Here is a 14180-nt window from a genome sequence, read left to right as displayed (position 1 = left end):
TTGCGCACAAGATTTAAACACAATAATAATATTGCGACACGAAAATGGCCAAGCGATACTTCTTGCTTTCATTTTTACAACCATTTTTTGAACAAATAGAGCTAAAAATTAAGAAAAGGTAAGGTAAAGCTGTGCTCAACCTCAATGTTTTCTCTTCTGCTAGAAGATCCTTGCGCCCAATAATTTCCAGGCGCCATATTTGTTTACGTAATATGACAGCGACACGAGGCCAACAAGTTAACTCGTTGTCGTTGGTAACTCGTTGGCCTCGACAGTGACGGTATACATGTGATGTGTTACTACAGTGAAAGGAACCTGTGACCACTAGAGGTACTCAGTTTTACTTATTTTATGTTTACCGTGAGATAAACGTTTAATTTTTGTCAAAAGAAACACAAAGCCTTCTTCTGAAATAGTGTTTTCTTTCACCACGAGACAGTGACACAAATTCCTCCAAGAACTCGTAACACAACACACATACAAATGTCGTACTAACAAATGTAAATCCACGTGATGATGGAGATTTAAACCTTTGAAAAGCGCCGTGGAGATAAATAAACAATGACAGGTAACAGTAAACTTGTTGTTTCATTTAATCTCAAAGACTGGTTTTAACGTAGCTGCGTTTTATTAGGTATGGCCCTACAGCTTAACGTAGAATTAGAGTCACGGTGAAACATGGATTTTCCTCATATACATATGGTTAACAGAAGTGCAATAAGCAATGAGTGAATTCTAAGGACCAACTGAGAAATGAAACCTGAACCTTTAGATTTATAGTTTGACACCCGCACACACAATGAACCTACAATGTGAAGCATTATAATTCAAAATAATGAAAGATACTTTCTTACAATCAAATTATTTGTAAATATTTGAATTCAAGATCTAAATCTCAAGATAAATAGCCGAGGTTGAGCAGTTTATGTTTTTTTGTATTGAGTTGTCAGCTTCTTTTTTAATCCCTGCACTGGAATGGTATCGTTCATTAGAATGTGAGTACAAATTTCTCAACATCGCAGTAAGAAGACTGTATTATCGGGTCAAGGGTGCTTTTATTGTACAGCATAGTTCTCTTTCAGGTCTCCATATTGGAGACGCTTAGAATAGCCATTTCCACCATATTTATGACGTCATGCAGGGTGTATACGATCCGGGAAAAACCCAGGAATTTTTTCATCCGGGAGAAACCCGGGAATTTTTCGGAATTCCGGGAATTTTTCGTTGTTTTGGCTTTCAGTTAAATTTTTGTAATTTCCAATTTTATGACGTCATGCAGGGTGTATACGACTCGGGAAATCCGAGAAAAACCCAGGAATTTTTTCATCCGGGAAAAACCCGGGAATTTTTCGGAATTCCGGGAATTTTTCGTTGTTTTGGCTTTCAGTTAAATTTTTGTAATTTTGACTGCAGAATTGATTCTCTAGCAAAGAACGTTATTGTATTCTGCTACTGGAGAATGATACTGCAGCAATAAAATATAAACGAGAGGGGAAAAAAATAAAACTTCAGTAGCAAAGAAAATGTGCGATTTACAACAACAAAACACCGTGCACGCACAAGCGTCTGCAAATAGCAAAAATATGTCAAAGGCCGTAGGGCGTAGACTGTAATGCTTCGTAATAATAAACTGCTTGCTATGAGCATGACGCCACAACTGTTCACGTTAGGTTCCTTTGACCAATTGCCAGCGGTCTGTTGCGTATCGGTAGTAGCAACAAGCAGTCAGATGCAAACGAGAGAAAATTTTCTCCCGCGCCCTAGCTGCCCGATTCACGCTTGCACAGAGTTGTCTAGTGGGGAGGGTGTTAACCTCCACGTGACCCGTGTTTACGTTAAGTGATTTCGCTGCTTCTCTTCTTGTACAGCTCTCACGTCAAATGAAAACAAAACGGATTTCTGTGGCCGGGAGATATCAAGTGAATTAAAATACATTCACATAATTATGGAGGGCAAAAATATATTATTAATTTCAGTTTTCTGATTTTATTTTATTTCCAAGTTAGTAGCGGTCAAGCATTAATCGCCTTGCAGAACAGTGAAGCTTTTTTTGCAAGTTTGCTAAAGAAATTTGGCATTATTAATCTTTCCGCTGAGGCAATCATTTTATTTGAAACGAAGTGTTTCCTTCTACAGTATTGTCTATTTCCAACTGTTCGCTGAAGTTCAAGTGCAATTTCAAGTCCACGTTATCATCTTCGTCCATATATGGCATTGTGCCATAATAAAGAACCAAAAATGAGATCGCAGAGTACTGGAACTCCAAGAAAATTTACATCCCAAAAACCACACTGAAAGGCTTAATATCAGATGGGACCTACTTCATTGTGAATCTGGAAAAAGCCAATTTGCACTTCAAGCCGAATTATGCATTTTAGTATGGTTTACGAAATTCCGATGCTCTTTGGAGTATCCTCTGATGCCCTGTTTCCTTTATGGTGTGGTGTAACCTTTGTTAGTGCTTCATACACACGAACATGCGGGCTTCCTACACCACTACAGTTGCACACGCACAATAATGCCTGTTTTCTGGCGCTCTCTGGCAATTGGTAAATCGAACCTATTTCTAACAGTCTCCGGATAATATTGCGAACGGTGGTTAGAAAAGCGTTACTTTCAAAGTAAATTTCTTTTTACGCAAGATGAATTAGGTTACGTGTGAGAAAGTGGGATGGATATCTAAATCACAGAGCGTTCGAAACTGAACAGTTTGAGGACCAGCCACTTACAAGAATTTCGAGCCGAGACATTTATGTCAGAATTTTAAATTTACTGGCATATTTGTGTGATGTATCTTAAAGTATAACACACGCAAAAAAATAAAAAAAAACCAATATTACATGTGAAAGCTTAGCTTCTGTTGTAGCGTGTTAACCTTAGAGACCAAAATTATATGTGAAAGCTTAGCTTTTCTTGTAGATATACGGTACTGTGTACATTAATGTAAACCGTTAACTTTTCCTCTTGCGTGTTCGCGCTATGTAACCAGTGAATTTGCTATTGGCTGACTATAACACGTGTCCTATGCTCTGAATAGCTGCTGTCATCGGCTGGCGAGATCTCGTGGCTTGAGATATGACTCGCTTACAAAAGGACATCGCAACCTCGGTTTCAACGCTTCGGAAACTGACGCGCTGTGTTTGGTGCAATTCGAATTTATACTTTCGTAATACGAAAATATGCAGCGTAAATGTTGCTGCAAATCAAAGGTCTTTCCAAAACTTCTCTCTTTTTATTTATTTTTTTTTTTATTTGTTAAAAGTCTCTCCAAAACTTCTCTGTCCCGTCTTTTCTTTTTTTCCGGGAAGTTCTACGCGATTGTATAAAACGTTAACCATTCAAAGGATTGATAAGTTTTACAGTTCCGAGGGAAAATCTACGGAAAACCTACTGTCACTTAGCGCAGAAAAATTGTATTTTCGCCCGGGAAAAAGCATATTTTTTAAACGGGATATCCGGAAGAAATCCGGGATTTTTTTTTCCTTGTCCCCGTGTACACCTTGTCATGGGTCAAAGGAGACGGGTGGAATCAGACACTTCTGTAATCCCACTCTTTCCACTTTCAAGCCATTCGTTCTTCGTTTTGTACTGGCTTTCCACCTGACCTCTTAATATACATACGGGCGCTCTCTTTTATGCAAGGGTCTTCAGTTTTCCACGTTCTTTAAGATAAATAGATCTGTTATGTTCCTCGAATGACTTCGGAAACGTTTCTATTACAAGGATTACAGTATCCGTCGAAGCCATTCATGGTGAAAATAATTTACAGCTTCAAACAGTGCACAGTAATACTGGTCTCGTCAAGTTCAAGGCAGTCAAACCGGTGCAGCTGGTAGTTCTTTCTGCCCACGGGGATTCACAGCTGGGCGTTCTAGGTCGGGCCAGTTAGCATCCAGGAAGAACCGTTGCGTCTCAGCACACCAGTGCAGAAGTCATCAAAAATAGAGATGGGTCGAACTCGTTGATTCCCGTGAACTACTTCATTCATTTCACTCTTTGCCGTGAAGCGTTCAAATGAAGTAGTTCATTCATGAAGTACGGAAGCCTGGCGAAGTTGCCCAGTTCGCCGCTCAGCCGCGGCGGCTACGCTCGCTTCGCCTCGCTCGTACAATAAAGGTTCGTAATACTTCATAATTTTACCAACAGATGGCCAACTATGCAGTAACGTGCACGCAACGTTTTACGCTCTTACAGTGTCTGAGCTAACTTAAATAGAGCGTGGTCGAAGGGGACAAAGGAAAGATAAACAGAGAAGCCTGTCACATATAAAGGAGGTATTACCGTACATTTAATCTTGCTCGACATTTTCTCATGAAACGCCCAAAAAAGTCTTTATCAGCCAAGTGAAACATTATTTGTTGTATTCATGGACTGAAAAACTAGGGCTACCAACAAAATGCAGTCCATTTTCATGTTCCTTTTAAAATTTAATCCAAAATAGAGTATGTTTACCACTATCACAAAGTCTATATATCTACGTTAAGTAATTATTCAGAAGTTTTCCTGTAGATTTTATTTTGTTGAGAATAATATAACCCTCCAAATTCAAAACGTAAACTGTCACCTGTAGTAATTGGTACGATTTCAGGTAAAATCCCTCTTTCAGTGTTATTAACAAAACTTTTATTTTCATGTTGGCTGTGCGTGCTCACACAGCCAGCCTCTTCGTTTGTATCTGTGATATTAATTTGTCCGAAAGCGCTGCCAACGGTAGGCTACCGGTAGACGCGAAGTATAACTCAACTGCACAAATAGTCACGGCCCACGGGTAATGATGTCAGCACTGCAGGAAGCAGCTGACGCTGCCTTCCCATCTCCCCTCACCTACCCAGCCCCTCGCAAACCTGTAGTTTCCCACAAACGCCGCGCGATTCGTCGACTGGCAGTAGAGGGGGGACTGAAGTGAAGGGAGAATGAGTGACGTAACGCCGATGTAATAGGATAAGGGATAGGGGAAGAGAGTGAGTGAACTTGAAGAAAGTGTGGAGTATGTTATCTGTGAAGAGTTTGAAGTACCAGTTCATTGAAATTGAGTGGTTAAATCACACTTCACTGGAGTGAAGCGTTCATTTGAACGACTCATTCACGAGCTCCCCATCACTAATCGAAAATTCTGTGGCCGATGGCGACATGGATGAGGAACTACCAGCGCTATATAACGCGCTGCGGCTCCACAGAACACCGTCATCTTTTGGCTGATTCGGTGGCAGCAAGATATCACAGCAAAACCTCCGAGGTGAGTGCAGAGTTTGGGAAAGAAATATACAAATGATGATCTCTCATGCAGAAAGTTTGTGTAAACTGGAGAAGCCTTCATATTTTGCATGCTGTATCTCTTCTTATATTCCCTGCTTGCAAAGAATATTTGAGAGAATTTCTGCCTTCTGCATGACACAGTCCATTTGTTTTTATCTACACAGCGATTTTCGTTTATTATTGCGTCTCACTTAGCCCAGTCAGTTTTTCGTGTTGATATCTTGTCTTGTTTCCAATAAAGTTGTCGTCCACTGTTGTACTAGACATGTTAAAACGCTTAGTTTTTCACTGACAGTGTTTTAACATTTAAACACGAACTTAGTTTTATTTTATCAAAAAAAATTGTTCAAATGGCTCTGAGCACTATGGGACTTAACATCTAAGGTCATCAGTCCCCTAGAACTTAGAACTACTTAAACCTAAAGGACATTACAAACATCCATACCCAAGGCAGGATTCGAACCTGCGACCGTAGCGGTCGCGTGGTTCCAGACTGAAGCGCCTAGAACCGCTCGGCCACAACGGCCGGCTTTTATTTTATCGCGAAAACATGATCTGTGCCTTCAGCCTATGTGGTGTTATAGCTGTATAATGCTATATGATGCTACAGTGACAAATGAGATGGTGTCGCAATGGAATAATCATTCATTTTTTGCATTTATCGTATTTAGATTAAGGAGAGGCGTATCTTTGGTTGCTATATAAAATAACGGCCCTGTCGCTTACAGTTTGGTGCAAAACTTCAATACATTTCTCTAAACGGACCAAATTTCTCTAAACGGACCAAATTTCCTGTATCTGCAGCAGTCCTGCATTTCTAATCTTGATGCAGCCGCCTTTCTTCTCACTATTGTCCCCACGTTTTCACCCTATAACTTAAGATTCCATTCACACTACAGAAATGGTTCAAATGGCTCTGAGCAGTGTGGGACTTAACATCTGAGGTCATCGGGCCCCTAGAACTTAGAACTACTTAAACCTAAAGGACATTACACACATCCATGCCCAGGGCAGGATTCGAACCTGCGACCGTAGCGGTCGCGCAGTTCCAGACTGAAGCGCCTGGAACCGCTCGGTCACACCGGCCGGCTCAGTCAAATACACAAATTACTAATTTCCATTCATCTAAAAGTAATTTTGCGGGCTTCTATTGGAAATTATTTTTCACAGTTGAGCCGTTTTTTGTTCGTTCGCAACACACTTTTATTCTGCTACCAAACTAGCGCTACGTAAATACGTATTAACGTAGCCCCTGCAGTTTGTAAAAGAAGTGCATCTGCATCTGAAAGCAGTTTTCCACACAAAAGAAGTGCCTAATTTAGAGTATGTCACTAAAGGCCATATCCTTTTTTCTTAAAGATACTAATAGAGGTAAAACTATTGACGAAAACAATGGACATGTATTCAGCATGAGCCCGGTCCAATTCCTATATCATATGAGGTGAACACCAGGGTAGTTGGTTTAACAAGCCACAACCGATTCCGGCCCCATCCCCTCCAAAACAAACCTACTGCTTCTTCCCTAATGAATTCGTTCAGGATGGCACGTTAAACAGTAACTTGAGTGTCAGCATGCCTTTCACCCAGAGAACTAATAAAAAGCGTCGTTTGTCAAACATGATGTTCGAACAGTTCATTTCTTGACCAATACACACGTTGGAATGTCACTACCCTAGTGATAGTGCTTGTAATCACACTTAACGGTCGTAATCATTTTATTCCCGCTTCACGTAGCTTGACGACAGATTATCAACGTTACTATAATAGCGACAAACCTGGTAGGTTTTGTGTAGCCAGCAGACAGAAAATGGGCTTGCTTTAGATTTCTAACGATCTATAGCGTTTCGAAGATGTGTTGCTAAAGTAGTTCTGAGCGAACATCTCTACAGTAGTCACCTCTCAGATTACTTTACAAATGTTTCCGAGAAGTAACTGTTGGGAAGTGGGGAAATTTGACTGAAGAATGTCTCGCCTCGCCAGGAACAATTACCTCGACGTACAATCACCAGTGCCACATGCACCAAATGCCACACACATTCTGCAGTCTGACTCTTCACAGTGACCCATCAAGCGCTGTGGTACTCGAGGATGGCCCTCGCCAGTGGGTATAGGGAACAAATAGTAATTAATTATTTGTTTCATTTATATATAATGAAATAAAGTTTGATGTTAATAGCCTATTGTATGACACATCCAATACTCTCAGCTGGATTTTCAGCTGGAGTCCATGGGTAAAGAATAAATAATCAGTTTTCCGTGTTTTCGAAAAAAAAGATGGAAAAGTTGTATCCGCTATCAAACAGGACATTTCTGTTTATCAAGGGATCACATACTTGTCGAAAGAAAGAAAAACAGAAAATAAAAGAACACGATATTCACAGGAAATCACTTATTATATGTATCTTCAAAGTTAACGAATTTGCAATAACAATCTGAATATCATTTTATTTATTGTGAAGTGGGTCCTTGAATCAGGTACACCATCATCAGTGTTATATTTTCCAACATTCCACGTTCTATCGTGCCAGATTTTGCAGCATCAAACGTCTTAAAGAAAGAACAAAATAGTTTTCCGGGCGAACGCGTTGACTGTGATTAATTATGTATTCTTTCCAATCAGAATCTAGTTATACGTCGCCAGTTGATTCCAGGCTAATTGATTAGTTACTCGCACAGTAAATTCTACAGTCTTAAGCCGCCACTCTCTTCTTGAATGCGATCTATTTGTTATTCCCCTTCGCGTAACGTTACCAGAATTTATAAACTCCATTACTTCCCCACAAGTCTGTCCTGACTCTGGGTGAAAACTGCTCCTTCTTCAAAGACAAGAGGGGGTGGGACGTTCGACAAAATTCACTCTGTGCTGTATTTCTCCTGTTGTGTGGAATCATCTTTCAAGAAAGCGTGAATATAGTGGGCTCATTTTCATCGCTACAGTGGTGTGAAAAAATCTTAATCAGTGCACACAACGACGTTAAAACAAACTAAAAATGCAATTAGACGGGAAGTTGAAAGATACTGCATCTCACGAGGCGTGAGAGTGAGATGTGCAGAACCATTTTTCAAACCCGTCACGTCTGTTCCGCGGGCGATGGCGGCAGTTGATTCTGCCTGCTTCGCCTTCTTCCAGCGCTGGGAATGGCGCGCGGCGGCGGCGTCTCCAGAAGGCGGCGGGGGCGGAGCGTCGCTGCCCAGGCCAGCGGTGCCGCGCTGCTTGGACAGCGGGATCTGCAACACAGCAGGCACACTGCAGTCACACAGAATACAGGAGGCGCAGGAACCAACAGCACGCACACTGGGCTATCTTCCGGATTTCTGCAACATCTTAGTTCCAACGGGGTCCTCGGCCAAAACAAATTTTCAGAATGGCGATAATCTGCCACACTGCGTGTCATTACTTGCAATAGAATATCCTTTTATGTAGTACTTTTTACTACGGCACAGTTTTGACTGTGCAGTCATTTTCAAGTGTAGGTACGAGGTTTGCCCGGAAAATACGTATAAAAGTTGAATAATAACTTTATTTTACAGTTATTCAGGTATTACAATAGGGTCTCCTTCAAAGTACCCGCCCTCATACGCGATACACTTCTGCCAACGCCGTTTCCACTGTTGATAACTTTACTGAAAGTCTTCAGTTGTGATGTTGTTCATTTGCCGTGTCGTTTCCGTCTTGATGGCTTCCACATCTCCCAAGTGCCGCCCCCGAAGCACCATTTTGCATTTCGGGAACATGAAGTCACACGGGGCTAAATCGGGTGAATAAGGCGGGTGGTCTGTCACGGTGATTGAGCTTCGGGCCAAAAACTCGCGCAAAACGAGCGACGTGTGAGCGGGCGCATTGTTGTGATGAAGGATCCACCTGCCCCCTTTTGCCAACTCCGGTCGAACTCTGGCCACACGAGCTCTGAGACGTATCAGAACTTCAACATAAAAATTTCCGTTCACTCTCTGGCCGGGAGGGACAAATTCCTTGTGAACAATGCCCCTAGAGTCAAAGAAAACAATCAACATTGTCTTCACATTGGACCTTGATTTTCGCGACTTTTTTGTTCTCGGTTCTCCTGCTAGTTTCCATTCCTTGCTTTGAGATTTGAGCTCCACATCGAATTCGTAAAACCAGGACTCGTCTCCAGTGATGACTCGGTTGAGAAAGTCCCCTCGTTCCTCTGCTTCCAACCAATCCTCACAGCACTCAACCCTCTTTGCTTTCTGTTCTGGCGTCAAGAGCTTCGGTACGATTTTCGCACACAATTTCTTCATTTCAAGTTTTTGTGTCAGGATTTCGTGAACGATTGTTTGGGGGATTGACAGCTCGTCAGCAATCATTCTGACTATCAATCTATAGTCTTTAAGAACACAAGCCCAAATTCGTTCAACATTTGCATCGGAACTTATGTCGACGGGCGTCCTGGGCGAGGGTCATCGTTCGCTTCTCGGCCATGCCGGAACCTTTTTAACCACTTGTTCACGGTTGGTTCCTTCAGAGAATTGTCTCCGTAAACCTGTTTCAAACACTCAAAAATCTCACGGCCACTCTTGCCTAGCTTTGCAAGAAACTTGATGTTGACGCGCTGTTCCTCAGTCAGAGAGAGCTCCATGCCGACGGCAGGTGAAAAAGGGTAACTGTCAACAAGCTGCCGCACACTCCCACATTCACGCAGAGTGCTCTGGCTCGAACTGAGCGTTGATGGGATTGGTTACAGCAGTAGTCCCACGTGGCGGTGACTGCAGCTTGTAACATAAAGACATTATTCAACTTTTATACATATTTTCCGGACAAACCTCGTATAGTTTAAACCATCAAATGGACTTATTTGGATTAGACGTTCGCGACAATGACGAGGCACAAACAGCGCCGCAGCCGCCGCGGCACCCCTGATTTTTGTAGCAAGTGGTATGAAATTAGGCTAACCACAATGCCGCGGCAGTGCAGCGTTTCGCGCCGCGCTGCCGGCTCGATCGCTGCAGATCGCGTTTATCGCCGCGCTGCCACGCAGCTACGCCGCTGCACCTTACCCGTGTTCTTGACACGCACACGGGGACTAAATCTTTCTCAGGCGGCTTAGAGGACATTGTGAGGTTGCAAAATTTGATAATTTCACATCTGTCTATCTCACATCGCTACTTGAGACTCTTGGTTATTAGACATACTCATTATTATGTTTGGCATTTAAAAGAACCCATTCGTCGAGTTTGCACTGAAAAAGTATACACTGTTTACACTACTGCACTTTAGGTCATACACTGCTGTACAAGAAACATAGCTAACATATCGAACATTCAATTAAAAATTCTTATATTGTGTAGTATGTTCATCTATATGAAAAGTATTCCATCTTATCGTCTGCAGTATGAAAGCCTTATTCACAAAACAACATATATTGACACTCGTAGCAACATATTAATAGCAACTTAGAGAACAAGTAAATCCAAAAGTGTTTAATAATGTTCAATACATGTAACGTCTAATCCGAGTGGGAAGTGACATTAAAAGCCAGGTGTTCTTTTTTTGCTATGGATTAACGATAATTTCAGTTATGTTCACAAGTTTTAAAGTTGAAATGAAATAATCACAGGTCATTCTGAAGAAATATAAGTCTTGATAAACCTGCAGAGGGAATACAAGTTCTTACTGCAATAATCTTTCTAAATTTAGGTCATACATTTTTCTGGAGAAGTCCTTAGCACTGACTGCCAACCTTTTAAGTTGCCACTACTGTTTCTGGTCTAAGGTCGAAACATCTCCCACATAAATGAGTCGATCCTTCCTCCTTTTTTTCATTTTCTAGTGCAGTTAACAGGCAGTAGTTAATTCCCAATAGGATATTTTTTTCCAACAATTATGTCTGCCTCTGCAAACAGCTACGGCATTGAGATACTTGAGGCAGCATGCATACTCCCCTCTCTGTCTTGTGTGTGTTGATTACTGTATTCACCTTCATTCACTGTCATGTTCTCAAGAGTCAATGCAGCAGTAGTTATTCATTGTCATGAATAGGCTTTAGAGCGTAAAGAGAATTTTACAGTAGCTGATTTGTTTTGCAAATTATTCCAATGAACACCCAAAATGAAGTTCGCGGTAGTTGTTTACAAGAGACTTAACTTTTCTTTTATGAGTTAATAATCGATAGATATAGAAAAAAGCTTGACAGGTGCGAGGAGGACTCGCGCTTCAGATGGATGGATGGTTTGATAGAGAGAGAAGAGAGAGAGAGAGAGAGAGAGAGAGAGAGAGAGAGAGAGACACGCAGCCGGTTCACCCACCCCAGGAATAGAGAATGTCGACGACTTTTTTCTGTTTCTGACATTAATAGTGGCAAGGTATGGGTCAGGGGAATTCCATGACTTTAGAGAATGCTTTAATTTTGAATTTGTGTAACAAATGGAAAAGAAATATTTTGTGGCGTCATATAGTTATACATTAAAAATTTTCTGATTTTTCTTTTTTTCTGTACTTCTACTGCGAAACCTCAGTTCTTCCAAATTTCATGATTCTAGGTCAACGGGAAGTACACTAGGCTATATGCTTTGATGATGAGACAGTTTGCGAGCATCAAACTATGTGATACAAATGGCAGTCTCTTTTGATTGGAACAACTTAGGCGCTGAATGTTTTTACACTGCCAAGAGACCACAGACCTTAGTATGTGACAAGTAAATTTCAACTTGATTTTATTTAACTGTACATTAGAAAAAGGGCTCCTAACCAAGCGACAGACAGACAGCTGGATAACAACTGACCTTTTTTTCTTGTGAGATAATTACAAATTAACAATTAATTTGCAGAGATTTAGCTTCAAATGTTTTTAATACAATGAAATATTTTCTTAAAAATATTCATTCGCTATTTTACCTGCTCATGGGTTGAATTTTCAAAAACTGTGAAATCCTTATTTTATATATATAAAACTTTTCATCAGCTATTTCACTCCCTTAGGGAGGTGTTTCCAAAAACATTGAAACTGAAACATGTATTTTCGTTATTTCTAACCGAGAATTCAAATACTAATTTTCATAAGTGTAGCTTTAAAAATTCTTCAGTAGCCTACAGTGTAACATGAACACCCTTTCCAAGTTTAAAGTTTCTATCCTCGGCATTTTTAGCTGGACGATGATGAACCAGTGTATCAGTCTGGCCCTATTTCACGTCCTTCGGGGTTGAACTTTCAAAAAGACCGAAAAACGTATTTTTTCACTTCTGAGAAACCAAATACCAGTTTCGAAAGATTTAGCTTTAAAATTGCTTTCACAATTAAATACTTTCATACATTGTTTCATGCCCAATTTCATCCTCCGCCCCTTAGGGTTTGAATTTCCAAAAAGAATGAAATGTGTATTTCCTTTTAATTTCTAAAAAGCCAAATACAAAATTTCATAGATTTAGCTTCAGAAATGAAATGTGTCCATAAAATTTGAATCCCTGTCTCACCCTCCTTGGGTTGAATTTCCTAAAATACTGAAACCACAAAGTCAAATACAAATTAGCATTGATGTAGCTTTAAACATACCTTAGTTGTTCTTTAACGATGATTTATTTTCAAAAAACTCTTTCATCCCCTATTTCATCCCTTCCAGGTTTAATTTCCAAAAATGCCGAAATATGTATCTTTTTCATTTCTGACAAGGAAAGCAAATACCAATTTTCGTTGTTCCAGTTTCAAAATTGCCTTAAGAACATATTTTTACAAACCCTTTCATCCCTTATTTCACCCACTTAGGAATGGAATATCGAAAAATTCCTTGTTAAACTACGCCTACAGTATATGATCAATACCCTCTGCAAATGTCAAGTTTTTCCCTCAGTGGTTTGCGCTGGACGATGATGAGTCAGTGAGTTAGTTAGTCGGGACATTGCCTTTTTATATATAAAAGAAGAGAGAGATAAAAGAGCAGCCTACGAATGAAAATGACTGTCTTTAAGAAATTAAAATTTTGATTGCACTTCCAGTCACCTTTTTTGTCTGCAGTGTAATTCCTTTCCCCATCTCATCACCAATAAATTTAATGATGTTAACAGCAGCCCGCACAGGCATATGCTTAGTCACGTGACCCAATTTGTTCCCAGGTCTATGGTTTCATTTGTCCAGTAACATACTCTTAAAACACATTGACGTGGGTGGAGTTTGAAATAAACAATATGACACCAAGCATTTTCTGAAAAGCCAAACAGAACACAGGTAACTTCACCACAGCTTGTTTATGAAACATTTCATGTTAAGTTGTTTCTTTTAAAGCCCGGCCACACCACAGTATTTTGACAATGTATGACCAACGTATGTTTTGAGTACAGCCCATATACAAGCATTTGGCGGGTTACGCCGCACACTCGAAAATGGCTAAACAGCAGGAAATGAGCAGTAGTGCAGAATACGAAAAAAAAGCAGCCAGTGCAGCAGATAACTGTCACTCAGAAAATTCAGTAAGTAACTCTCACAACTTAAGACACTTGTACACATTTCACGATTGGCTCTAAGCTGCAAACTGCCAGCTTCCACTTATATAATGAAACTCCCTCTCACAGACTGAAGGTGTTCGCACAACGATAAATCAATCCATTCATCCTTACATTCCTCACAGCTTGACTGAAAGCTTGTCTGTGAATATCTAATGTAAGGCGTGCACAGATAGCTCACTCAGTTGGTAGAGTGATTCCCAGGGTTGTGGAATAACTAAAACAACATGTGTCACGTAGTGTGTCACAAGGTTCCAGAGTTTGGTCCTATGGTTATGTATCATATCTACTCATCCCTGTACTCAACGTTCATATGAATAACGGACAAGGTAGTTACCTCATAAGAAAAGCATTACAGTTGATGTATAGACAAGTGCCATCTCTTAAGGTGATCCGTACTTGAAATTTTGCATGCAAGCTAGACGGCGGAACCTCCGCAAATCTACAATGAAACCTGCTAGTCACAGAA

The 14180-nt window shown here is 40.6% G+C and overlaps 1 protein-coding gene across 4 annotated transcripts in view; it reads left to right on the top strand.

Moving 5' to 3' along the window:
• Positions 1 to 216: 216 nt before the first annotated feature.
• LOC126262535 (uncharacterized) overlaps positions 217 to 14180 on the top strand; it is a 35301-nt gene continuing 21337 nt past the window's right edge. The window contains exon 1 of one of the 4 annotated variants that reach the window (XM_049959209.1): positions 217 to 330. Coding sequence is in view for 2 of the 4 variants with exons in the window: in XM_049959208.1 (XP_049815165.1) it covers positions 5123 to 5236 (114 nt within the window). In the remaining 2 variants the exon portion in view is untranslated. Of the gene's footprint in view, positions 331 to 453; positions 569 to 4944; positions 5237 to 14180 lie in introns of those variants that run through there. The other 3 variants (XM_049959210.1, XM_049959211.1, XM_049959208.1) reach the window with 3 other exon arrangements.

Source organism: Schistocerca nitens, chromosome 6 (genome assembly GCF_023898315.1).
Source record: "Schistocerca nitens isolate TAMUIC-IGC-003100 chromosome 6, iqSchNite1.1, whole genome shotgun sequence".
In the NCBI taxonomy this organism is placed as follows: Eukaryota; Metazoa; Arthropoda; class Insecta; order Orthoptera; family Acrididae; genus Schistocerca; species Schistocerca nitens.
Note: the sequence above shows the minus strand (reverse complement) of the source record. Positions and strands in the feature narration are given on the sequence as shown.